This window comes from Pagrus pagrus, assembly GCF_965226575.1.
Source record: "Pagrus pagrus genome assembly, chromosome: 4".
Classification (NCBI taxonomy): Eukaryota; Metazoa; Chordata; class Actinopteri; order Spariformes; family Sparidae; genus Pagrus; species Pagrus pagrus.
This window is the reverse complement of record NC_140188.1, coordinates 27,016,255-27,043,870: the sequence shown is the minus strand read 5'-3', so window position 1 is coordinate 27,043,870 and position 27,616 is coordinate 27,016,255. Positions and strand designations below refer to the sequence as shown.

The following is a 27,616-nucleotide window of genomic DNA, read 5'->3' as shown; positions in this document are numbered from 1 at the left end:
ACAATGTGAAAGGAGAAAGTGGGTGTGAGTGTTTATGTGAGAAATATGATGTGGCATTCACTTACATTTTAAATAATTTAAAAACCAAAAAACTGAAAGATATATAATACATATATAATCCATGCATAATTAAGGAACTACGACTTTTTTTGGGGGATTAACTATGAACAAATCAACACACTCAAATGCTTAAGACACTAGTAATTACATGAAAAAAGGTGAATTTTTTCCTAACCAAGAGCTGTGTAAGGTTAAGCGTCCCTCTGACCCTGTTCTCCTTAAAGGTGTCATTTGTAGAATATGGCCAGAATCCATTGGGGCAGCATATCACCACAGTAACCAGCAACTGCTGCTCCTTGCTAACTATCCTTGGCTGCAACTCGCTACCGTTAGCGTATTAGCTCATGGCTCAGTTAGCCATGGAGCCAGTGGCCCAAGATTTTATATATATATATATATATATTGGATCAACCAATCACAGCTGTTAAAAGAATGTGTCGCCCCTAACAACGGGATCAACCCCACCCCCTCACTAAGATAAAAGTTTCTGTCCTTTTTTTGTTGCTCAGAGTTGCTCTACAAAGTTTTCCCAAATTGCTTCTAAGCTGGGACTCCTTGGTCTATGTTTTTAGGCTACATCAGGGCCCTCTGAGAGGATTCTCAGACTGTTTGTGAATATGGACCCAGGTTTTAAAATACCACAATTCCCCTTTAATCAAAACAGATGGAAGCATGAAAAAATAAAATCATATTTTGATTATGCAGCTCCTCTTGTTTGTGTCTTTTTCTTTTTCCTTGCGCTCTTCTGTTTCTTTCAAATGGAAGACCTTTCCATCAGGCTGCGCTATCCATGTCAGTTTGACGTGTTCTCCCAGATTGTGGTTCTTCAGTCTCTGGTTGAGCTGAACACACAGATTTACCGTTACTATATTTGGGTACAAGCTGAAGGACTTGGAACTTTTCAAGTACGGCATCATCCAGTAGAAGTTTCAACACGTCTAGTCAGCAGCTGTATACGTTTCGCAGGTATGTGTTGCGCTGTGTCATGTACACCATGTTAACCATGTTCAATACTTTAGTGTGTTAGCATGTTTTCTAATAAGCAGTTGATCTTAAATTTGGAATTTTGCAATCCATCCTGACTGGAATATGAGTGTCTGTACCAAATTGCGTTAGCTGTCAAATGGACTGACCGACACAATCAACCCTGGAGTCAGGCCGTCAGTGTTACTATGGTAGACAGCGATACATGCTGCTAACCTCCACATATCAAAACTATACACAAAGAAACTGTCATTATGCAAATAAGCTTTGTACTCAAACATCATTACCTGCTCTAAGATGGCGTCCTGCATCTCCTCCAGGTCCATAGAAGAGTCTGATTTTGTCAACATCACCTTCACCACCCCTTTCATCACTGCATCTTCTGGGATAGTAATTTCATAATGATGATATGTTAATGTGGTAAACTGTGAAGTTGAAAGCCATGTTACAAGCAGGTTTTGTGTACAGTATATTGCCTTTCAGATCAGAATAGTAAGTCATGACTCACCACTGCAGACAAAAGCATATTTGGCGTTACAAAGTTGTGCATTCCATTTACTGGGAGTTGTAGTCACACAGGAACCTATGATTTTATCAGGCTGACCAGAGTTCCAGCTGCTGAATGAAGTAAAACGAAGCCGCTGACCATCTGACCACCTCCATGACTCTCTGTACAGGCCGATCCAGGAATAAGTGTGCACGAGCCTCCGGATCTCCTCGTTCTCTTCTATGCTCCTCACACTGGCAAGGTCTGTGTAGCGCTGCCTGCAGTAGCTCTGAGCATCGCTCCAGTTCCTTTTCTTCGTCACATAGATGTATTTAGTCTCGGAAAATTCTTTTAAACAAAAGTCAAGATGACAACTCAACAAAAAATTCACTCATACAATGACCGAGAATAGTGCTTGATTTTACTGAGCTAAACACTAATGGCATTATGCTAATGTGCTCAGAAAATTTAGCAATGACCATGTTCACTATTAGTGTGCATGCGAGTATCCCTAATTAGCCTGAAATGATGGTATCTTAGTACACAAGAAGAGAATTGTTAATATAGAGACCATAGCTGGCTCTAGAGAAAGCCAACACATCCCGACATTTCCTGTATTATTCATAGTATGGGGATGAACATGTCACACATTACTAAACATATTTTTATTTGTGTTTGGGAACTTTTGTTTATTTACTTCACTCTATTAATGATGATGATGATGATAATGATTCATATACTGGCTTTATTGTTCTTGTCTTACCATTGTAGCAGACGAAAGGGAGCACTCCAGAGCACCAATAATCTGACCATGGTCCAAAGGTTGCTATGTTACCACACATAAAGGCTCCGTTGTAGACATTGGGCTCATTATTGTTCCATTTTCTATACTCAGCCTCCCCTTTTTCATAAAATCCCTCCCTTTCCAGAGACCACTTCCAGTTGTTAAAATCACCATACAGACCGATCCAGGCTTCATCAACATTATTCCATAACAAGTGACTCAGCCGGACCATGTCTTCCTCGCTTTTTATGGTGACCAGGTCTGTGTACTTCTCCCTGCAGTAACTCTGGGCCTCACTCCAGGTCTTTGCCTCTTTAACAATGTGGTAAAGTTGAGCAAAGCATGAGGGGAGGATGCAGAGTCCTGTGATCACAATAACGACAATTAACACAATAACATTCAGTGTCATGGAACTGTTGCATTTAGTGAACTCTTACATGAAGAATATATCTAGTGATATATTTTGTGTGTGAAAGCTACAGTCAGAGCAGATGTTTGAATCTTGGGTTCTGTTCAGACCTGTGTTAACATCTGTCCTGAGTGATCCAATCACAAGTGGACAATCTAAGTACAGGTGTTAAAAATTTGGGGACACCCATGCCGTTTTTCCATCGCATCTGCCGGCATGGCTCTACTCGGTTTGACTCAATCCCAGCAGTACTATTGAAGAATCACTGCTAACAAAGTGGCTCCGCTAATTCAGTCACAAACACGTTTCATTGACTATAACTTCTTCACAATAAAACCCCCTGTTATTTAGTCATTTAAAAGCTTTTACTGTGAAGCAACATTGCAGGAAATGTTGTGTTTTCACCAGCAGTGAATGAAACAGCTGGTAGTGAACACAACGAAACAGTAAAACACAGCAGATGTTTGAAGTACAAACAGGACGTTAGAAACTAAAGAGATTCAGTTAGAAGCTTCAGTTAGAAGCTACAATAGTACTGAGATTTTTAAAACCATCTTTCTCTCAGGTTTCCTGCACAGACATGAGTTGAGTATTGATTTATGGGGAGATGGTGCTTGTTACGTGTTGGCTGCAGTCCCGAGAAGTCACCAGTTGCATTGAGGATTCATTTGAGACCAGACCACATGGTCTGGGTCGCATGTGGACTTTTAGCAGAGTGTACAAACACATGTCCAGGCCCACACTGAACGATATTCACCTGGCCGTGACAGCCATGCCCTTCAAGGAAACCTGAAGCTTTGAATAACTTGTTATCGCAAAGGTGTTAAGATTGCCCTGACAAAATTTGAAGTTGATCGGGTTACAGCTGTAGGACAAGTTTGTTAAAGTACAACAAGTGCAAATGGCCAAAAATGAGCACTTCATTCAAAATGGCTGACTTCCTGTTGGGTTTAGGTCATGGCAGCAAGAGACTTTATCGTAGGTCTAGGTACGAAACAGATATGTATCTAATTTCATACACGTAAGTGAAAGTGGTCCAGAAGGCTTTTTTTTAAGGGTGCACTAGAGAGCCATTTTGCCCCGCCCATAACCCATAAAAAACATACATTTCCATCACATTTGAATTGTGTGCTAAGTTATATGTGTTTAAAAATATTCATTTCAGAAGCTAAGTCTTGTCACAGCGATGTTACTGCATGCATGGAAATGTTTAAAATAACCAAAAGCAGTCTAATCATAAAACCAGTGTGTGCACGTGTTGTGAGCCCACCTGTGTCTGAATACTCTGCCCTTTAAATAGCAGGAAAAATAATGTGCCACTGACTTTAGACCTGCTTTTTGTTGGTCTACGGTATTTTAATGCCAGCTGTGAAGTGCTGTCCTCTTGTGAGTACACCGGGTGTAGTACTGACAAAGATTTGGGATTTCATTCATGCTATGAAAGCATTAATTATTTAGTTGTTCTACTATCACTCTGTACAAATGCCACTCTTATATATGTCAGTCACATGAAAAATAGCCAAAAAACAATTAAAATGTTGTATCTACTTTAAATCTTTGTTTAGGATTTTGAAAATCAACAGCAACAATAACCAAATTTAAATCACGCTTACCTGACAAGATCATGAAAACAACTGTGTTCCTGTCCATGGTGTGTACAGTTACAGCCTGTTGGCAGAATCAGACAAAACCTAATGAGACTTCAGCAGCCTTAAGACTTTAGTGTCAAAGGATTTCTTTGGAGCAAAATGAGCAATTTATGTTGAGGCTTGATTTGTGATAAAACAAGAGAAAAAAACAGACATACCGTAATTCTCAAGTACAGTAATCAACATAGAGTGATCTGCAACAGTGCATATACACATGGTTTTCCTGTCATTTAAAATAACTGATACCCTACCCTTGTTATGTTAAAAGTGGTCACACTTTACAATAAGGTGAGAAGTTACTAAGGAGCGAGACAGGAATGAATACTTGATGAATCATTAACGGTTTAATTCCTGAATAACTGTGATTCAAGGACTATAGCTTGGAGTAGACCATGATGAGAACAGACTGGGAGATACTGTATCAATGTATCATTTGGTAATGATTAGTTGAAAAATTTCTGTAAATCCACATACTGACTACTTTTTTCATGAGTTGCTCCTGATTAACTATGAACTATGAACTATGACTATATTACTTTCAGAATCAGAATCAGAAATACTTTATTATCGCCAGGGGAAATTGTTTGTGTTACAGCTGCTCCCATTCAAAGTTCAGAATACGCAGAAATAATAATAATTATAAATAATAATGATAATAATAATGGTGATTATAATAATAATAATAATAATAATAATAATAATCATTATCATTATCATTTATCATTAATTACTTTTTGTGCACTTTCAAATAAATGACATAATACTGAGTAGTTACCCAATAGACTCATTAATTACTAATTACTTCATTGTAACTAGCTAAAAGTAGAGTTAATCTTTTTCTCACTTTAGTCTTGCAGGGTCCGTTGGCAGAAGGGATGAGGTGCTGTGTGATGACTCAAGTCAGATTTCTTCAGAACTCCACATCCATTGAGAAACTTATGGAGAGGTAATATCAGAGTGCTTCCACCTCTTCCTGTCCTTAAAGAATACAGCTCTGTTAGCTGGGAAAGTATTTGTTTATTTAAATGTATAGAAAATGTTGTGGCTGTAAAGTCACACAACGGAAAAGTGTCTACTGTAACTGATGTGATGATGCCTTGTGATAAGACACAGATGTGGACACAAAAGAGGCCGTGTGATTCAAATTACATGTCCGTAAAAAGCTGACGAGAGACATTTATGTAAATATATTGTGACAGTGCAGACTACTGCCATTGTTGAATAGTTACCTTACAGACCCACTGTTGACAGATGACTGTTGCTTTTTGCTTTTTAAAAAAAATACTATAATATACTTGTGCATCCTAATGATCTGAACTTGTGATCTTGTGAAATACTGTAAAAGCAGAGTAGGGGTTTCTGGCTTCATCTTCATCATCTTCCAAGGTGCATAAAGAAGAGAAAATAGGTCTAAAGAGGTAAAATCTCCAGCAACACTTGTAGTATATCAACACAATATCCTGAGCAATATATAAATATCCATTATGTACAATATACAATCTAAATATACAATATACCAAATCAAAATCTTTATAAAACACAGTAAACAAGTATAAATACACACAGGATATATGATGAGAAGTATCCCGAGTGGTGCTGGTATAAGATATATATCATTTACAATACACAATCAAAATATACAATGTACACAAACAACCAACTGTCAAAACACAGTCAAAGTACACACAATCCAGATACTCACATCAGATGATACAAGTGCACATACAGTATATCTCTCTTTAGCAATGGGCACAAATGATTTGCTGTGCCTTGTTGTGCTTATTTTCTGCTGCATTACTTGCTGCTCCCTCTGAATTTCAGGTGAAGGTGCACATGTTTCAATGCCTGCATTTATAGATTTGTATGAATGTATCAACATGTGGCTGTGTCAAGACTTTTTCAAGCTAAATCTAAAAAAGATGTGGTTCAGATTTATTTGGCCATTCAAACATACTGAGTAAAATACAAGTAAAAATCAAGGTCAGCAATGTTAACAGATAGCGACTAGTCGGCAGAGGTATGAGCATGTGCAAGGGCTAAGACTGGATTATCAGTTGGGTAATGTAGCCAATAATTAACACTTGAAGTAGGCTACTACGTTCAGAAGTGTAGCCTACTTCAATTTAGTCCCAAGACCTAGGCTTTTGATATAGTACACTTGCAAGTATACTAGTACACTGATATTAGTGTAGGCTGCTATAATGGACTTGGGGTATTTACTTGCACTGTGGGCTACTTAAATTTACTTGATAAAATGAACTTAGGTGGCTCAGTCACACACGATAGTATGTCCGATAGTCTGTACACGGGGTGAGCGCGCCCTCCTACGGTCACCGAGCATCCTCGCGGGGGGGAGCCACCACCACGGCTGCCATGACAGGAGACAGCCAGAGGAGGCGGTAGATGCTGCTGCAGTGACAACTGCTCCGCTGCAAGCGCTACCAGTCGGGCTCAGAGAGAGAACTAGGAAACAGGGGCCGCACAATTAACTACAGTAAGTTGCGAACGAGGGGAGGCGACGAACAAGGAAAACAAAGCAGTTTTTGTTCCGAGGAGCACCTGTGTTGCCTTCTGCTGTCTTGACAAATCGGGGGAAACTAGAGAAAACACCGTTTACAAGGTATATGTTGTGTATAACTGTGATGTTATGGATTACTGTATGCAAGGATGTGGGGTAACGCCAGGGCTACTTTAGCTATCAGCATTAAAGTTAGCTAGGTTATCCTTGTTAACTAACTGTTTTACATTTGCTAGTGTTAGCTTGCGGAGCAGCTGCCAGCGTTAGCCCGCTGTTGATGTTCTGCTGAAGGCAGGCATGGACTTGGTAGCACTAACGCGGGGAGCCACTGCCAGGCCTAGCTAACGTTATGCTAAGCTAGCTACCTAGCTGACGTTACCAACATTACGTGACAAAGCTGGGTAGTATAAATTAAGTTGCTTCCTACACTCTTAGCTATTTTAAATGAAGCTAAAGCAGCTATGAAAGGTTTGTAAGCATTGGGCCTGCCGAGGCCTTCTGTATGTCGACAAAATACACAGACACACTTCACAAGCGAGGAGGCAGCAGTAGCACTGTTGTTTGGTGGACAGTGATTGAAACATTACAGGCCACGTTAGCTTACAAACATACAAAGTTCGCTGTCAAGTAAAGGGTAAAGGCAGCTGAATCACACATTTCACTGAGGCTCAACGATGAAGCTGTCTCGCATTTGCTTGACACAGAATTACTCAGTGAGCAAGTATCCATTTTGTAAGCATTGCGCAAAGTTGGCAGGCTTCACACCATCACAAACCAGGCATGGATAACAGAGGGGCGGTGCTCACTGTCAGCTTCACGTTGGCCAGCTTACTGGGCCGCGGGTTTGTAACTTGTTTGAGTTATGCTCGTCTTTACATGAGATCATAAATGTAGCAGAGGCACTTTGGAAGAGTTTGTGATACATGTACATGAGCTAAGCTAGCTTATGTGACAGGGCTGGTATTAGCTAGCAGCTCACAGTGGTCACTAGCTTACTGTCAGATGATAGCAGAGCATCTGCTGCTGTCTGGACTGAAGGGTGGGGGTGACGTTTGAGCTGACAGACACTCTTGTTTGTTTTCTGGAGGATATCTATGCTTCACGCTTCACTGGCTGTTTAAATCGAGGATATGTAAAGTCAGCTCTAGCTAACGTGACGTTTCCTTTGAGATGGTCGGCAGGGGTTTGGACTTTCTTTCCGTCTTCTAGGCCATGTTAGGTCTGTTGTGGAAAAGTCAGGCCCGCTGCACCTGTGACATTTGTTGGCCTGACATTACTCCAGCACACCGCACCTGATAAGTGACCGAGGCATTGTGGGTTAGCGGTGAGCAGCTGATTTTGATCCTGCCATATGTGTTTCCTTCGTATTTGCGTCACTGATACTGAAGCAGTTCTGCTGCCTGCTGGCTATATTAACAAGCATTAGCCTGTGCGAAAGACGGATTGGGCCACCTGGCTAAGTTGAGGTGTGTCTAGTTTAATAAAGATGAGAGCAAGTGTTTGGGTCACCAGCGAACCCGGGGACACGTTTTATATTTCCGCTCAGTCACACATGACGCATCATATCTGAATAGTGGACTGACTGCACCTCCCACTTAGGTGCTGCCTGGTTTATATTCCTGGCCCCTGCGTTGCTTTCTAAATGTGGACTCACTGCCAAAAGACGTAAGAGGAAGAGAGTGACAGCTCCAGGGTTTGTGTTCAGAGTTTAGAGGATCCCGGCAGGACAACAGGTTGGTGTCAGTGATGTTTACCTCTTAAGTGACTAGTGTAAATCTTCTGTGACAATATTCTTTTAAGATGAAACCATCATGTGACTATGATTACATTATATGAATGTGTATTTCTGTCTGACGCTATTGGAATAGATATTGTAGCCTTCCTAAAGTAAGGAAAACACATTTAGGCTGCTGTGTTGCTAATTACACTGTCATACCCTTCTTGTCTGTTCAGAAAACTTTGGCCTCTGTGTTTGTAAGGTGGCTGGGTGGGTCAGGGAAATGTGTAGATAAGGGTCCTTGTTGAGTAACCCAGTTAAATAAGAGCTATGACAAGATATGGTTGTCACATCTGTGAATTGCATCGCCCACTTCTTTGCTATATTCTTTGTAGCAGGTTTCAGTTTTGTCCTGGGTTAGAGGTTTTTATAAAGAGAGGGTGTTATTATTGACCTGAATTAGTTACCTGAGAAAGTACAATGTGTTTAGTAGTGTGTTAACTTGGATATATTAGTCACTCTTCATAGAGTGGTTCATACAAAGGTCAGAGGATATGTCATCAAGCTGTTAGTAGGCCTATGTCATAGTCAACATTGTGTTGTTAATTATTTACTAAAGAAGATTCACAGAACTGCAACTGCTCAATAAAGCATTAAAGGTCAGATCTATTTATGGTGTTCACAAGTTTAAAGAATACATCACCTCTCCTCTGTTGTGTATTAGTGTTGTCACTGTGTGTGATACATCAATACCTTGAAAACAAATTGATATCCACCATTTTGATACCACAGGGAAAAAAATAATGCAACAATTTTTTTTGAGATATATATATATATAACAAGGCTGCATGACAAAGAGATACAACTTTTTTTGGCTAGGAGCAGAAAGACTGTTGTAAATGGTAAATGTCACATTGTTTCAGAAACATTAGTTTTTTTTTTTCTTTAGCGCTTTAAAAATTGTGTGTGTGTGTGTCAACTCTGTTGGAGTTGACACTGTTGGAGAGAAAAGACAGCACAGCTGGTATCAAGAGTATCGATACTGCAGATAAACGGTTTCAATACTCATTATCTGCAGTATCGATACTCTGATACCAGCTGGTTCAAATATTCAGAATTGATCTATACTTTTGTCAACACTGGTGTGTTTGTATACTGTATTCAATGTTTGCCTGATATGGAACTTTATTAGCATTAATTACCAGCAATGGATTTTTTGTTAGTGTTTAACTTACAGTTTGCCATCAGTGCTCGCTGCCACTGTAGTTTTTTGTATAAAAGACCTAATGCTGCATTTCACTGGTATATTTGGAGTGTACCTGTCTTCAGAAACCAGCTTTGTTCCAGATGAGCACACCAGAGCAACAACTGCACAAGGACTCAAAGATGGACTTAAGTTGTGGAAACTAGACTTGGCCGACCAACAGAACCTTTTTTGGGAATGCGCTCCAACAGCTCTCAGTCTGCTGTTGTTTTTTGATTTTCTCTTATGATCAGTGTTTAGTTTTACAGACTGATGGGAGGATTTTAATGCACACAGACACATCAGCCTCTCCCATTTAAACATCAGCATAAAAACATAAAAAAGGATTCTTCAGGTTTATGGCATTGTTTATTAGATATAAAATGTCACCATAGTTCACTATAAAATATGCACATTGAAACCTACAACCCACACCCAGCCTTACATTTACTTGGTATAAACTTATACACTTATATTAGTCTTTTTGTAGAGGTTCTTTGCTGAAGCTGTTTAGTGGTGTACGTGTTGTTCTGTCTTACTCCTGTATCGTTCTTGAGATCTGTCGGCCTTTGTTCAGACTTGCATGGTATCATTGTTATGTTAGCATGAGTATGACTTCTGAATCATTTGCAAGTCACTGTCTGTATATTTGCAATCACCCTCACCTAATACAGTGCCTACTTCTGTCCTTTTCTATAACTATTTGATAGTCTGAGCAGAGTATTGCTCCGGTTTTGTCTGGAATAACTGGTACTTTGTTTTTGGTCACCTGTGATTCACTTACTGAACATTTTGTTTGTACAGTGCAACAACATTAATTTTGGTCTCTCTCTGTACTTTTGTGCTTTTAACATTCTCGTACTTTTCTTCAAGGCAATCCCTCCATCTTTACAGGCTCTGATCCAGTTTTACATTTCATTCCTCAGGTGGACAGTCCGCTCCCTGGTTGCTCGTGGTAACTCTGCGCCATGCCTTTCCCCTTTGGCAAGTCCCACAAGTCGCCGGCGGACATCGTCAAGAACCTTAAGGACAGCATGACGGTGCTTGAGAAGCATGACATTTCTGACAAAAAGGCTGAGAAGGTAGGTCGATCTTGCTCGAACTCGCTTTGGGGATTCATCATGTCTGAAATGTCATTGGAAGACATAAAAGTAATTTTGTTTTGATGAGGGAAGATGAGTTTGAAGTATCTTTCTTAAGCTTGAAGTAGTTTAACACCTGCTTTATGGTCTGTATATGTCTGCATGTATTTTATTCAGGCCACAGAAGAGGTGTCAAAAAGCCTGGTGGCCATGAAAGAGATCCTGTATGGGACTAATGAGAAAGAGCCCCAAACAGAAGCAGTGGCCCAGCTAGCCCAGGAGCTCTACAACAGTGGCTTGCTCAGCACTCTGATAGCCGACCTGCAACTTATCGACTTTGAGGTGAGACTTTGTGTCCTTTCTTGGGGGTGAGGCAGAAAAGTATTTCATGAATGAGACAGAAAGAAAGGAAAAACAGAGAGGCAAATGTTAGTGCTAAGTTTATGTGAGCTATGTACAAACCTGAAGAATGTGAGAAAGGGATGCATATGTTTTGAAAATGTGCATTCAGGGGGTGAGGGACAGCTGGGTATATGTTGATACGTGGGCAAACTCATGTCCCTCTGCAATATGTTGTGACTGGTGCTGTGTGGTAACTGCTGCAGCAGGTTTCTCTGACTCACTGTCACAGCATGAGCCACTGTGTTGTTGTGATCTCTCTGTTCCTCTTTTTAACCTCTTTCATCCTCCCTCCCTTTTCAAAAGAAAAAGCTGGCCAAGAATTGCAAATCACAAGAGTTTAACATAAAAATATGACATTGCACTTTTTCTCTTATCAGTATGATTATAATATTCTTTGGTAGCTATTCGTCAATATCCTTCCTTGTTATTATCTTAAGAGGACATCTGTCTTTCCTCACTGCTGAACAAACTACAACACACCTTAAGTTTAGCGCTGCATTTTCCACCCTGATCTAGCTCCTGATTGTACTGTCAGTTTAGAAGTGTGTTGTAAAACCTTTTTTGTGTATTGTATCCTACATTAACGTTGGCTTTATCAAACTTTATGTATGCTTTATCTGTTACCACCAGGGTAAGAAAGATGTGGCCCAGATCTTCAACAACATCCTTAGGCGTCAGATTGGCACTAGGACGCCCACGGTGGAGTACCTCTGCACCCAGCAGAATATCCTCTTCATGTTGCTTAAAGGGTAAGGAGGCACACAAACACACACACACACACACACACACACACACACACACACACACACACACACACACACACACACACACAAATACGCAAGCAATCATGCTCCCATGTTCATTCTGATTTTCTGTATTTATGAATATTTTTGAATTCCCACATTTTTAAACACATCACTGAACAGTTATAGCAACTTCCTGACATAAAGGGAAGTGAGAGCACCTGTTTTCAAATTGTCTGACTGCTTCTTATTGTAGAAGAACGAAAATAGGCTCAAATGTTTATGTCAATAAAGCAACGTTTAACTTTGGTGAAAGCTGTGTCAATCTAGCTCTCTGTGATACAAGTTCCAAAATACCAGTGACGATTGTATCAGTGTTTCCTGTGCTTCTTTCTCCATGAAGCAAGAGAGAAGTACTCAGAAGGAACTGATATAGATGACAATACTTGGCCTTAAATCATGCTAAAATATATACACATGGCAAAGTTTAACCAATATCAATAATACCTAAAGACAGAATAGTCCAAGTGAATAAAAAGGTTGTAGTACTTGTAGAAAGGTAAATATATATTAGAATTTTTATTGAGAGAAACTACACCGTGTGCAAATACTCCCATTGTGATTGACCTTCTCTGTTGTACAATGCACCATAAATTAGATTTCTCTGTTCAGTTGCTCTTCCCCATGGCCAACCAGCTAAGAGCCAAATGTCAGTAAAATTGATATCTGGTGACATTTTATCTGAACGTTTGAAGTCTGGGGTTTCTGTATGTATAACAACACTAATCTTAGGTGAAAATAAAAACCTGTTATGAAGATTAAGGAGATTGAGGAGATTAATAGCCCACCACAGCACATTTTATGCAGCGTGTATGCCATACACCTACCTCTTGTTTCAGTTCACCACCCCTTGTGTGTGTGTAGTATGCTTCTATGTGATAAGTCCTTGTCTTGTGTTGCTGTTTTCTGCAGGTATGAGTCTCCAGAGATTGCCCTAAACTGCGGTATCATGTTGAGGGAGTGCATCAGACATGAACCGCTGGCCAAAATCACACTGTGGTCAGAGCAGTTTTATGACTTCTTCAGATACGTGGAGATGTCCACATTCGACATTGCCTCAGACGCATTTGCCACTTTCAAAGTAAGTTGTTCAGCAGATTTTCTTTGATGGGTGCTCTGAAACATCTGTGACTCCTTTGCAAGAGAATTCAAAAGCATCATTTCAAAAGTAACTCATTAACATACTGTGATTAGTAGAGATGCTCTCTATAATTTCATGACATCTCTCTTCAGCATCCTCATTTCCTACTTCCTGCTTCTTCGTTGATGGTTTATTCACATTATATAATTTGAAACATTGTAACTAATTAGACAGCTCAAACAGCAGATTAGATGAAGTCTTGGCACCTGCTCCTGCTGCTGCTCCTGCTGCTGCTCCTGCTGATACTGCAATCACAGACATGCTCACATGAACAGCCAACAATGGCTTTTTATGATGAGAAAGACAGGGTTCATATGCAAAGTTATGCCATTCTTTATGGACCTGAATGCACCACTTGAACAGTCAATAATCTGCCTCTAATTGGTGGCTGTTGTGGAAACTCATGTCAAAATCTCCTTAATGTTCCACTTACTTTAGTTTCTGGTTTAAATGTAAGGTTAGAAATAAAACACTTTGATTAAGCATTTATATTAATTCATATGATGATTTAAACCATTACTAGTTTGCTGATTGTTTAGGCTTCTATCAGAGGGGCTCAGTTTAAAACTGACATTTAAAAGACTGGAATAAATCCTGTGCCGTTTGGACTTACTTTTAACTGCTTAATGAAAACCAGTGTTAAGAAGACCTGATGAGGTTTCTTTAATTACAAAGCATTTTTTATCTGGTCCAATGAAGGATTGATTTGCCAACATATTTGCAACAGATAAACCAGCTATAAACCTTCTTACGTCTTTGAAAATGATTATGTCCCAGCAAAATACACACTGTAACCCAAAGCATTTCTTTCAGTCTAATTTTAGGTTGGGGTTTTTCAGATTTGAGCAATGCATTTCTAAGGATTATTTTGCAAGTGCATCAGTGTGTTGTACCTACAGTTTCCAAAAAGGAGTCAAACGGGACCAGTCAGAACCATTAAGTCTGAATTTATTTGCATTGTCTATTTCCAGGACCTCCTCACAAGACACAAGCTACTGAGTGCTGAGTTTCTGGAGCAACATTACGACAGAGTAAGTCCATACTGATGTGAAACCTAGTATTAAATTGGGAATGGGCTCACCCAAAGGGAGAAAGAAAGGCTTTAAAGTGGTATGTATGTTAAGTGTGGTCATGTCATCATAGAGGACAGAAAGTATGTATCCTACCACTAATATTTATAGGCAGATGGAGAAATGGATAATTATTCAGATATTCAGGTATTAGTATTTTACATTTATATTTAGTGAACATATTCATCAGTTCAGAGATCAGTACAACAAATGGAGCAAAGAATCATTCATCCCTATACAGCACTTTAGATGTTGAGGTTGTTTGAAACTTTGAAGACCTTTCAAGGATTTCAACATGTTTGAGATTACCATTTCTTAAAACTATGTGAACTTTTCTTCCTACCAGTTTACATTTAAATTAAAACTGGTAGTCTGTGTGTCTGGCCTGCTTGCAGTCTGTTTCCGAACATCATCAAACCAGTTATTTGAGAACACAAAGTAACTGTCAGTCTGTTAGAGGAAATCTCTCATTTCCCTGTCATTGTGTTTTGATACAAGACACGAATGCAATTGTGAAAAACACTTCTTGACACATTTAGATGACTCCATCTCTCTCACCCCCGACCCCTTCTATTTTTTCTGTCTTCTCTCTTTTTTTCACTACTTCTTCCTCTCTCTCTAGTTCTTTAGTGAATATGAGAAGTTACTCCACTCAGAAAACTACGTGACTAAAAGGCAGTCCCTCAAGGTAAGGAGCCTGGGTTGTACCAGTAAACAGGTCTCATGTAGTAGTGCAACTCTTTTCAGAGAGCTATTTAAAGATGGGGTCTGGTCAGAGTGTTGGGTTTCTCTGAGCCATGCCATCTCCATCACCTTGTTGTTAACGCCATCTAGTGGTGAGAGTGCCATGTATATGCTTGACCTATCTTTTAAGGCTAGTGTTTTCTTGACTTGCCTTATTTTATTGCTCTGAAGCCACAATCTGTAATCTGATGTAAACAAACAGGTCCCCCACTGACAAATTATTACCCATAATTATTATCCGCTATTTCTCTCAAGTTGTTTATCAAATTAATTATAAATTTCTGATTCTGTTTAAGGTTTAACATTATAATGTGTGTACATACAGGAGTAAAACACGCCTATAATATAATGTAGTTTTTATTAAACTAATTAAGCTTTAAGTAATCAGCCTGTCAACTTGATGAATCTGCAACTGTCTGTAAATTTTAAAAGAAATATCACATTAATATTTCTATCTGTTTCCCTCTGATATGATGTAGTTACTCGGGGAGTTGCTTCTGGACCGGCACAATTTCACCATAATGACGAAATACATCAGCAAGCCAGAGAATCTCAAACTAATGATGAACCTGCTACGGGACAAGAGCCGCAACATCCAGTTTGAGGCTTTTCATGTTTTCAAGGTAAAAATTCAAAGATGTGGTCAACATTAAATGGAGTGCACAATCCGTATACATGAACATCGTTGTTATCTTCCTCCACCTTCAGGTGTTTGTGGCCAACCCCAACAAGACGCAGCCCATCCTGGACATCCTGCTGAAGAACCAGACCAAACTCATCGAGTTTCTCAGCAAGTTCCAGAACGACAGAACGGAGGATGAACAGTTCAATGATGAAAAGACTTACCTGGTCAAACAGATCAGGGACCTCAAGAGGCCTGCCCCTCAGGAGGCCTGAGGAAGGGTGCAGAGGTGGGGGGAGGAGCCACCAGGACCATGTCTGGACACCATCCAGACAACGTCTGCTTAACGGACCCATCAGCAGCTGCTGTTCTGGTTTCTGAACAAAAATTGAGGAAACAAATGAAAAACCAACGTACCCATATCAACTCATCAGGAAGTTGCCAGCTCCTCTGCTCCTCAGTGAACATTTGATGATATTTTTTTCTTTTTTCAGTCTTTTTCCTTCAAAAGAAATAAGAGAAAATAATAGATGCTGCTGCTTTCTTGCACATTGAGACATGTAAGGTATATAATAATGACACAACAGTCCATCAAACATAGTGACAGAAAATATTTGTGCATTCAAAGTAAGGCAGACTTCCTGATAGACACATACACACAAACACACCATATGAACAAAAGCAGACACATGTTTACACGCATATATAAATTACATTAAAAAAAAAAACATGCATACACACATACTGCAAGAATATCAGCTAAAACCTTGTGATGGAAATGGTACGAGAGTTGAACATTGGTGTGTTTGTTGCATGCCTTGAAATGTGACAGATCCATGGCTGTACCCAGTGTCGGCTCTGTGATGGCCTGCCCAGTCTGGCTCCCATGTTCAGTGCCACAGACTCGGAAATGCACGCGCATCACAGTAACCGCTACAGTTTGCATCTATGCCTTCATCCAATAAAGCAACAGTGGTTCATTCTAGCGATTTGTGGGGACAAGCTCTCAGAGGCCATCACACAGAACCATTTACCTCCCGTGTGCTTTGTTACGACACAGCACTTGAAGCACATGAGGAAAGGAGGGAGGGATGTAAGGTATGAATTTGGTGAAGCCCAGGAGTTGGGTCTCTTTATTGTTTTCTGGGACAGGGTGAACATGTACATATGCCTTTTTTTTGCTTTGTAGATTTTTGTTTAACCTTGACATATGAATATATATTATATATATATTACCTTAAACATCACGTTTTTGGTTAATTGTAATCAAATTACTTTCTAAACCATAAAAGAAACAAACAAGTTAAGTGACGTTGTTTTTGCATTTCATTTTACTGCTGAAATGGTTGCTGGTGGGTTTTCTTTGTACATAACTTAAAGGGCCAGCTCACATTTAGCTAACCTATAGGATATTAACAATTTGTACAGCAGAGGAATGTCATGGTATTAGCTCTGGATCTGTTAATCCTCTTTTTATTCTCCATCTACATTTTGAGTATCTCTCAGACTGCTGAAAACGTGCAGGGGTGTGAGCAGTGCAGGAGGGGAGGGAGGGGATTTGGAGAGCATTAACTGAAACATTAAAGCCTGTGTGTTTGTGCACTTTGTGAGGTGCTGAGTGATCAACGTCACCTAACTGGAGTCGAGGATAGCAGGGATTTTCCCCCCCTCCTCAAAGTCATTAACTTGTTTTTTTTCCTCATTCTCACCGGTCTGCTAGTGGATAGGGAGTGCTGTGTAGCCTCACAGTGAGTGTGCATCAGGGGTGAGCTCATCAGGACATTGGCAACTCAGCACATCATTCTTACTTTCCCCCCCTTCTCCTCATGTTTGAGCATTTCCTCTCTGAGGGTTTATAATTCCAGTACAATGATGAGTGTAAAGCATTGTGGGTAGCAGAGTATTTTGGGCATGTTGGATTGTCCTCATGGTGCTGAAAAAGCAAAACTGATGAAACCAGATACAGATACATTCAAACAGGCAAATGAGAAACCATCTGAGTGCAGACAACAGCACTTAGATAGCCCACAGTTCCTCCATACGCATTGAACATGCATGTTCCTCCACTGGCTGTGCATGATGCTGTACTAAAGATGTTGTACTGGAATTGTTTCTTTTCTCCAAGTATTTAACATTGAAATGTCAAATTGAACCCTTGGCTGTATGGCTGTATGCTGATTTTGACTCCAGTTTCAGCATAGAGCGTGTGGGTGCTTTCAGAAGTGTCAAAGGCCTGGGCCCTACAATCGAAATAAAGAAAAAAAAAAACATTTGGAATAAAATAAAGCTGTGGTCATTTTTAACAACTCATCTGTCAAATGTGTGTTAACGTTTTAGGGGGGGGGACATCAGCTTCGTGTATATATATTGAAGTGGTGCCTTGGTACCGGGTCCTTACGTAAAAATACTCCATGTACATGAACGTTTACTTAAGTCAGAAAACATAAGTAAAATGAGCACAATGTACTTTTGTCTCAAAATAGTCAACATTGTGGAGTGTGGATCCTATATAAGATAACTTTTTGAGAGGAACACATTTTAAAGTGCAATATTTCTGACTTGTATTGGAGGATAAGTATCAACATAATGGACATACTTAAAGTACAAGTTAGGGCTGCAACTAAATGAATTTAATTGTCAATTAATCTGCAGATTGAGGGCAGATAGAAAATGGTGAAAAATATAGGCCTTAAGATGTTCAGTTTACTGTCATAGAGGAGTAAAGACACCAGAACATATTCACATTTGAGAAACTGGAATCAGAGAATTTTGACCTATTTTACCTTAAAAAATTATTCAAACCAACTAATCAATTAACAAAATAGTTGGCAACTATGATTAATTGTTACAAGCTCACTGCTTTTAACAAAATACCCATAACAGATCACAGAACAAAGCTCATGTGGACTTAGAAAGAGTTTAATGTACTCTGAGATGCAATTTGTAACACCCAAGTATTTATTTTTTCCGCCATAAATATCTCATAAATGTTAAAAAGCATATGATAATTGTGGGTTAGTCATTATTATCGGCTACAACCTTATAGGATTATTAGCCAACATTTTCTGATCTTCTGAACATAAAATAACTTTACCTTAAAATAACAGCTTCAGAATCATGTTGATGGTACAGTGTCTTGTAATAGAGTGAACGGTGTCTCCGCCTCACTGTCACTTGTTTCTGCACCATGTAGCTTCAGTGAGAGGGGATGATCACAGTGTTACACAAGTTTACTTCAACATACAAGCTTTCAACACAACACTTATGATGTAATGAGTTTTGTTTGTATTAGCACCTACATTACATCTGACAAACTTTAACAGAGCTGGGATTTGTATTTACAACAGCTGTGTTTAAGTCAGAATCTATGGGCGGAGCCAAATCGCACAAAATGCCAATATCTACATAATGTTGCTTTAAAATTAATCAAATCAAAAACACCTTTTTTTCCTCTCACTGTAATTTCACCATTCACTGATAAGCTGCGTTGAGATAAGTTTGGTTCCCTAATGTAATTTTATATAAGTGGAGGGAGGCTCTGTTGATTTTGATGTATACAGCATGTAACAGCACATGTCATCAATTAAATGAGAACTGATACAATAGTGTTGTTTTTCTGAATTGAGTTTACAGCACTACGGTAGACACAAAGCAGCGGACTGGTCCTTTAAGGGCAGATATTAAAAAAAAATAAAAAACCCAAACCAGCACACTTCCGGTTGATACGGACAAAAACAGACAGAGAGGCAGCCCAGCGGTGAGAAGAGGACGGCCCGTCGACGAGTTGAGGGGATTTGTTTCAGAAAGGGTGACCAGCTATTATTAACACAGACGAAGAGTGAAGGCGCCTGCAGACAGACACACACACACACAGACAGACAGACAGAGGGACAGTGACACCGAGCCATGGTGAAGATCAGTTTCCAGTCTGTCGCGGGACAGAAAGTGGAGAAGGAGAATGATGGCGACAAGACCGAAATCCTCATTCCTCATCCGCTGGTGAGCAGCGCGTCTCTTCTTGTCTTTTGTCTTGTTGATAACGCCTTTTTTTTTTAACTGTCGCTTTAACATGATGTTGTATTTCACCCCCCTGCCTGGCTGCCTGGCCGCTGCACCTGCACGGCCATGAACAGCAGGGGGATTTTGACACCATCTATCGCCATTTGGTCGGAAACAAAACATGTCATTGCCGTGATGGTTTCCTCTGCGCCAGTGCGCTCATTGCAGGCTCGGTGCAAGTTATTACAGTGTGCACATGCATTGCTCCTTGTTTAGGACTGTGCGAGGATAACAAGCAGAAAGCAATAGAACAATAGAAAGGCTCTGAATGGGGTTTTGCTTTATAAGTGGCGTGGCCTCTGACGTGTTTCTCCTTCAGTGCAGATTTAAGTAAACAACTCCCCAGCTTAAATTAAAAAAAAAAACAATCTGAATGCAAGAAATGCAGAAGCATTGAGTGACAAAATGGCAGATGGGTTGCTGATGCTTGCAGCGCATGCAAGATTATTTTTGTAAAGGATGAAGAGCAGTGGACTCCTCAACTTTGCAGCAGCAGCAGCATTCCCAGCATCCCCTCAACCCTTATCAAAGATACATGACGGAGCCCTGGAGATGATGAACCATAATGGAATATAGATAGGACATCAGGCATGCATATAAAGTGAATATTGCAAAAAGTACAGAGCTGGAGTGACTGCGTGTCTGTGTGAGGTCTGTTCACCCAAATGCATTGAGCAAGAGACAGACAGGCCTCATGGCGTGTCACGCTCTCAGCTGGTGTGAAAGAGCCTCTATCCCTCTCGGTGGGGTGGGAGAACACGAAGTATCACAGAAGTGTGTGTTCGCACATACACAGTCGTCGCCTTGTCCTTATGCACCCTCTGTTTCCAAGTGTCTGCACAAAGAACAGCCACTGAACTGAAATGAGTGTCATAACATGAAAATACTCTTGAATCAAAGGCACTGCTTTCAGGCTCTTTGTGCCATTTCCTTTTCAAAATGATGGAACACGTTCACATGAGACTGTCATCATTTTCTTTTGAAGTTTCTGACAACAGCCATTGCACTCATGCACACAATCATTTTTCTCCCTCATAGCTCCAGCTAAGAATAGCAACCATTGTTTCTTTATAGAGACACTTTTTTCAGAGGATAATTGTACCTGCCACAGCCACTCCGCACTTCAGCTACAGTCATTATTTTTGTAAATGGAAGCACACAGTGAGTGGCTACTATCTGTGAGTGGTGCCAACCTGCCTACTCAGTTTGGGCGCGTGGCACTGGCAGATGGACTGCGAGACTGGAGGCGTCTGGGAAGATTACTCACCACCTCGGTCGAGTTTTCATTTCCCAGCGTCGGGCCCAGTGCTACTAATTCCTGCTTGAATTGCGGAGTCGTCATTTATGTGAGCTTCTATTTTAGCAGTTAGTCAATTCAGGTCATTTTAAGCTGCTCGTCACGCTGACGATGAGTAGGCTGGGAGTTGTATTGAAGCTGCCTTGAAATGCCTTTCTGTGCTCATTTGAAGTATTAATATGTGGGTTGTGTGTGTGTGTGTGTGTGTGTGTGTGTGTGTGTGTGTGTGTGTGTGTGTGTGTGTGTGTGTGTGTGTGTTCCAGGATGAGGACGAGCTGGTCCTGCCACTGCGGCCCAAAAAGTCTCCCCTCAATGGGCTGTGCTGCCTGACGTTTGGCCTGGTTGTGTTCATGGCCGGTCTGGTCTTGGCCTCCATTTATGTCTACCGCTACTACTTTATACCTCATGTAAGACCTGATTATTACTGTGTGCTGTCTGTGTATCAACACTGTATGTACAAATAAAGATATGTCCTTTTATTTTTTTAAAGTAACCTCCTTATAGGATAGATATTTTTGAATCGGACTTGTTTCCGAGTTGGGTTGTTCCGATACTGGTATCAGTACAATCATGTCTTAAGAGCTGGATTGATCATTTGTGAGTACACAGGTCTATGCACCAATCCAATACATGACATCCGTACACTGTTAGTAGTATACAGCTGTCAAAAATGATAACAATAATATTTATTTATACATATATAGTCTTCAGTATTCTGATCTGAACTGAAGTTCCTTCATCGGGAACGAAAAAAGTCAATCTGAACATCTGAATTTCCGAGTGTTCATGCTGATCTGTTGATCTAGATGCTGATCTGTGTGTGTGCGTGCAGATCCCAGAGGAGAACCTGTTCCACTGCAGGGTGCTCTATGAAGACTCTGTGTACGCCCCGCTGCGTGGGCGCCAGGAGCTGGAGGAAAATGTTGGCATCTACTTGGCTGACAACTACGAGAAGATCACTGTGCCCGTGCCTCACTTCGGAGGCAGCGACCCGGCTGATATAATCCACGACTTCCACAGAGTGAGGACAAACACACGCATTGACATAAAGAACACTCATTGACTACATGCTTCTTTTTACTACAACTCACTAATAGCAGTGCACTTTTTTAAAAGCACACTACGAACAATTTACAGAAATGAAAATTAATATAAAACAAGAACACAGCCTACAGCCAGAACCAGGAATGTCTTATGCTTCTCAGGTATTTGGTCACAGACCAGAATATTGGACAAATCTGGCAACATTTTGACCTGATGTTGGCACAAGATAAAGACAGAATCACCTAAGTCAGTAGGAATCAGACCATTGAGATCACTGAAATTAGTAACATTACCACAAGGAACTGCCAGCAGATAGCTAGCATTGACAGATTTGCATAAAACAAACGTAACACTGGTCTTTTAAGGTAGTCTTCAATAAACTGCTTTATTTTCAAGGGACTGACTGCTTACCATGACATTGCCCTGGACAAGTGCTATGTTATCGAGCTCAACACCACCATCGTGATGCCTCCGCGAAACCTCTGGGAGCTTCTTATCAACGTCAAGGTAACACGACTGCAGTGTTAGATGACTTGATGCCTACACCAGCACCTTTTCCTCTTGAATTCTGAGAAAGCAATGGTTTAAGTTTTAGCCTTTACTGTTCCCAAATGGTATGAACTGGTTAAGATGTTCATTTTTTTTAAAAATGTATTTCTTTATAAAAAAAAACCCACAAAAACTAGAAGTTTTTACTCAGTAGAGTGCGTACCTCTTCCAAGGACCAACAGTCCACTTTGATTCAATCAAACCTAAGCCAATATCAGTTCGAATCCTCACAAAATTCTACTCACTCATAGATACCAGCAACCTAAATACGAATTCGAATCCACACCAAAAGTTAATGTGGTCTATTCTGTGTCGAGACCCATCTTCCATCCAAGTTTCATGGAAATCAATTAAGTAGCTTTTGTGTAATCCTGCTGACAAACCAACCAATTACCACCAAAAACCAGCCCAAGCAGGGCTAGTTGGTGAACTACAGCAACTAGCAAGCTAACAGCTACCACGCCTGTGCTCCTGAAGGATGCTAGCATTAGTCAGCCTCTGGCAATCGTTGAGCTTCTAGTCTCTGAACATCTTATTTGCTTTTACATAACTTCACTATAAGTTAGTTAAGAGGGGGGAATGCTTGCTAGCTGTCAGTGATCAAGCTTGTTAGCTTGGTCACTTACTGGCCAGAACATTCAATTGGCTCCTGTCTCTTCAATTTTCGAAAATGCAAAATATTTTGTTTATCAGTTTATTGTTCGGAAGAGGCAGGATAAATAAAACTGGATGGAGCAACATAGCCAAATAGTTATGATTGGTTTTCCTCAATTTTGGACCCTCCAGCTCTCCATTTCCTGGTCAGGTTATTGTGTGTCTGTGCGTGTGTTGACACCCAATGCTGTCTGATTTTTTTGGAGTGTATCTGTTGGAAAATATACCCTAGTGAGCTTGTTGTTGTTGTTGTCTCTTGCAGAAGGGAACATACTTGCCTCAGACCTACATCATCCATGAAGAGATGGTGGTGACTGGCAAAGTGCACAACATGCGTCAGCTGGGACCCTTCATCTACCGCCTGTGTAATGGAAAGGACACCTACCGTCTGAACCGCCGTGTCACCCACAGACGTGAGTTGGGGTTAATGGAGGGATTAGTGGAAATATGACAAAAGCTCTTTAATCATCTGAAAGATGTCGGTGAACTCAGTGTTTTTGTTTAAGGGAAATAAGGAGCTTTATGGTTTTAAATTGTTGTTATGAGATCTGAAGAACAAAGTCACATCACTGATCCTCCTCTCTGTGTCTCACCCCATTTCCCTCTCAGGCATCAACAAGCGTGAGGCGAAGGATTGCCACCACATCCGTCACTTTGAGAACACATTTGTGGTGGAGACGGTTATCTGCGATGAAGCGTAAATGCGACGGTCATCCGTGTCACCCCACCCACCCAAAGGCACATCTCCAGTCACTACCCCAGCCACTGTAGCATCCTCCTGTGGATCTGATCACGTCTGAGTTGCACTTTACTTGTGATTTTGGTTTGATGTCCTTTGTAAAAGCCGTTTTGTTTTTTTCACAACCTGTCTTTGTTTTTAGTTTTTCTATTTCCGATGTGTGATGCAATACTAAGCTGTTGGTTCTATCACAGGATTTTCCTTGTAGCAAAGTCCGTAAGCCAATAATGAATTACAGTTTCAAGACCTCTCCTCTTCCTCTGGGGATTTGTGTAGTGGTTACTGTTGTTAGGGGAGATGACTGTCTCCACGTGTTGTCAAGGTGACTGTACTTTTTTCCTCCTTCCCTGGAGGTTACTTTCTGTCTCTTACTTCTAACAGTCATCTGTGCAAAGCATGACAGCATTGCTTCCCTGAGCAAACATAGCAAACATAATCAATAAAATACAATAACTATCGTGTTTTCTTATGTTCTCTGTAATGTAAACATGTAACTGCTGATAACTAGTTGCTTGATTGCATCTTTAAATTCTTGCCTGCCTGTTGCTTCCTTGCTGCCATTTCTGCTTTTCATTTCCTTCTTAAAAAGCATCACCAGTAGAAGTTAGAGACGGTTGCAATGGACATTAGAATGCTTCACTCTTTGTTTTATAGTATTCTATCATAACTGAAACCGATGTATTTGTTTTCGATGCTCTCATTTCTCCTCAGCTTTTCTCTTTTATTTTTATTTTCGCATACTCCGCATCAATGCCTTTGTGAATCCTTTTAAAACGATGTCTTCGTTTCCCCTTGCATGTGTAATCTATAAGAGAAAAGCAGCACCATTAGAATGTTTTGTAAAACAACGTTTAAAGCCTTAGTTCAGAGTCAGAGACTGGACTAAAGTCAGTACAACTGAAAGGGAGCATATTATATGAAATGTTAGTTAAACAAAACCAACTTTGATCTGTATATTTTGTCTGCCGATGAAATCTGTCTGTGAATAAAGTAGTGAAAATAACTAGATATCTGTTGATGCTTTATTCATTTTTAGACCCTCAAAATGACCCAATGACATCATCGTTATGCTGCTGTCCGGTAAGGTTAAATACAGTGTACATGAAAATTATGATCTACACAAAACATACTCATATGATTTAAGTTCTTTGTTTTATAATTTATTTATTTGATGAAAAATATTTTTGCACCAACTAGACATTGTAACATCAGCAAACATCAGTTCCTTGTGTTTCCAGCATCGATCAGTTAATTTTAGCATATTAATCAGAGAAATATTAAAGGGTAACTCCACCAGTTTTACACATTAAAGTGTGTTTACAGGTCCTAGGGAGTATTACTGCATATGCAAAAAATAGCAGCTCCAGAGGAAGGCATGTAATCTGTGGCTAAATTGCATTGGGGGTAAAGTAGGTGGACTAATGCATTGAATAAAAAAATGTGATAACCACAGTTCTGCTAATTTCTTTCTTTTTTTTTTTTTTTTCGGTCCCAACAGTTTTAGTAAAATGCAAGACCAAGTATGTCACCACACCACACTGACATGGAGGGAGTTTATCAGATTACATGCAGCTTCCTCTGGAGCTGCAGCAGGTTTTATACTACTTTTTCACATACACAGTAGTACTCCACAAGACCTGTAAACACACTTTAATGTGTAAAATTGGTACTTAAATTGTTTATTTTTCTTTGAGCAGTTTTAGTGACAAAGCTGAGTTTGGTATGGTGCATATTGTGAGTATGTTTCATAAAAAACGGGAGAAAACAATAACATTAAACACCTTATTTTTGACAAAATCTCAAGGTCCATGATATTTATAGATGTGGACCTTGAGTCTGTACGATACATTTGAAGCTACGGCTCAGAAAAACATAGCTTTGCACAGCATAAAGACTGGAAGCAGCTGGCCTGTTCAAATGTAAAGAACTGGCAATAGTTCATGAACAAGCCAAGCTTCTCTCTATCTTGTATGTAATCGCAAACTTTAACAAACATTCAGGCTTTTTTAAATGTTTTTCTTAAAATTTGTCACACTGTCAAACTTCAAGCCAAGTAAGCATCCCACACCTCAGCAGCTGAAAAACAGAAAGGGGCATGTCACCTGGTAACTTGATGCCTTCTCATGAAAATACTGTGGCACGTCCTTTGTCTACTGCTCACTTGCTGCAAGATCCACATCTTCTTTTTTCTTCCAGAAGTTATCCAGAGAAAAGTAATAAAACAGTGGATCCAGACAGCAGTTCATGGTAGCAAGACAAACTAAAGGCCTGATTGCAGTTGTCTTAATTGTAACTAACCCAATGGACAAAGGAAAGAAACATATGGCAAACATAACCAAGTTCATGACAAAAATCAGCATGACATTCACATTGTTGCTGACCCTTGCAGAGTCCTTTAGATGGCTGCGTAGAGTCCAAGACACCAGAGTGGTGCACACAACATTGACTGCCAGCATGATGAACACCAACACAAGCTGAACATAAAGTGCTGCTGAGTTATAAGGAGTCCAACAGCGATGATAATCAAAACAGATAGATACGCTGCAGTTTTTCAAATCTCTTGACATGGTTATGATCCGTGGAACGTTCACCACCACCAAAAACAGCCAAACGAGCGCAACAGCTTTCCAGGCGTTGGAAGAAGTTCGAAGACGTCGTGACCTCAGAGGATACACAACAGCCAGCAGGCGGTCCACGCAGATGAAGGTGATGAAGATGGCACTGCAGGTGATGTTTTTGCGAAAGATCACTGTGGTCACAATGCACGCCTCTGGGCTCAGTGGCCAGGTGCCTGTGGCGTAAAAGTAGACCCTCGTTGGCAAGGAGATGACGAGCAGCAGGTCTGAGATTGCCAGGTTGACCATGAAGACAACATTTGGGGATTTGAGGCTGTGGCGGCGTAACAATATCCACAGTGATACAGCATTGAGAGGAAGCCCAAGTGCCATAATACAGCCAAAGACCGCAGCATAAACTGGCTCTGGCTTCAGTCCATCTTCCACGGTGTTGTTCATGTCTACCTGATGAGAGAAGCGATGTCTCAGTGTGCTTTAATATTGCAGTCGAGCACACGATGCAGTAGTTCCTCAATCTTTTCTTTATCAGTACAAAGTGAGGTTTGATGTTGACCGTGTCACTCGCTTAAAAATGTAACAGGAAACGTGTCAACTCAGGAAATGTGGTAGCGGTGACTGTGTCAGTTCCTTGTGTTTCCAGCATCAATCAGTTAAGCAGTCAGAGAAATATTAAAGGGTAAGTCCACCAGTTTTACACATTAAAGTGTGTTTACAGGTCTTAGGGAGTATTACTGTATATGCAAAAAATAAAAAATGGTATAAAGCTTTTAGCAGCTCCAGAGGAAGGCATGTAATCTGTGGCTAAGTTGCATTGTGGGTAAAGTAGGTGGCAGGGTTTGAAAAGGTGGAAGAATGCGTTGAATAAAAAAAGGCGATAATCACAGTTCTGCTATTTTTTTTTCCCAGTCCCAACAGTTTCCATAAAATGCAAGACCAAGTGTTTGCTTTTCCAAAGCTGCCGCCTACGTCACCACACACCACAG

At 40.3% G+C, this 27,616-nt stretch overlaps 3 protein-coding genes across 6 annotated transcripts; 2 read left to right on the top strand and 1 right to left on the bottom strand.

The window, feature by feature from the left end:
- Positions 1–6,756: 6,756 nt before the first annotated feature.
- cab39 (calcium binding protein 39) lies at positions 6,757–17,987 on the top strand. Of its 4 annotated transcripts, none has more exons than XM_084352091.1 (10): positions 6,757–6,993; positions 8,491–8,624; positions 10,778–10,933; positions 11,111–11,275; positions 11,966–12,084; positions 13,051–13,219; positions 14,251–14,310; positions 14,972–15,037; positions 15,573–15,716; positions 15,802–17,987. In XM_084352091.1, exons 3-10 carry the CDS (start codon positions 10,820–10,822, stop codon positions 15,988–15,990), a joined length of 1,026 nt encoding a protein of 341 aa, XP_084208217.1. In that variant the 5' UTR covers positions 6,757–6,993; positions 8,491–8,624; positions 10,778–10,819; the 3' UTR covers positions 15,991–17,987. The 4 variants fall into 4 exon arrangements, with proteins under 4 accessions (XP_084208217.1, XP_084208216.1, XP_084208218.1 ...); XM_084352092.1 differs by having other exon boundaries at positions 6,762–6,867; XM_084352090.1 differs by lacking the exon at positions 8,491–8,624 and having other exon boundaries at positions 6,758–6,993.
- A 1,446-nt stretch (positions 17,988–19,433) lies between these two features.
- LOC311256789 (integral membrane protein 2C-like) lies at positions 19,434–25,065 on the top strand. The gene is made up of 6 exons (XM_084352095.1): positions 19,434–19,714; positions 21,335–21,478; positions 21,904–22,092; positions 22,512–22,622; positions 23,581–23,731; positions 23,928–25,065. Exons 1-6 carry the CDS (start codon positions 19,622–19,624, stop codon positions 24,017–24,019), a joined length of 780 nt encoding a protein of 259 aa, XP_084208221.1. The 5' UTR covers positions 19,434–19,621; the 3' UTR covers positions 24,020–25,065.
- A 1,142-nt stretch (positions 25,066–26,207) lies between these two features.
- On the bottom strand, positions 26,208–27,071 carry LOC311256211 (lysophosphatidic acid receptor 6-like; the record flags this gene model as incomplete). The annotated part of the gene is made up of 1 exon (XM_084351061.1): positions 26,208–27,071. The coding sequence occupies one exon, from the start codon at positions 27,069–27,071 to the stop codon at positions 26,208–26,210; it is 864 nt and encodes a 287-aa protein (XP_084207187.1).
- Between the last annotated feature and the right edge of the window lie 545 nt (positions 27,072–27,616).

Bases quoted from the DNA above. Each gene is read 5' to 3' on its own strand.
- LOC311256789 (XM_084352095.1), top strand. From the start codon at position 19,622: ATGGTGAAGATCAGTTTCCAGTCTGTCGCGGGACAGAAAGTGGAGAAG. The intron at 22,093-22,511 runs GTGAGGACAAAC...TTTATTTTCAAG, and splicing joins TAATCCACGACTTCCACAGA to GGACTGACTGCTTACCATGA. The intron at 22,623-23,580 runs GTAACACGACTG...TGTCTCTTGCAG, and splicing joins AGCTTCTTATCAACGTCAAG to AAGGGAACATACTTGCCTCA.
- cab39 (XM_084352091.1), top strand. From the start codon at position 10,820: ATGCCTTTCCCCTTTGGCAAGTCCCACAAGTCGCCGGCGGACATCGTC. The intron at 15,038-15,572 runs GTAAGGAGCCTG...GATATGATGTAG, and splicing joins CTAAAAGGCAGTCCCTCAAG to TTACTCGGGGAGTTGCTTCT. The intron at 15,717-15,801 runs GTAAAAATTCAA...CTCCACCTTCAG, and splicing joins AGGCTTTTCATGTTTTCAAG to GTGTTTGTGGCCAACCCCAA.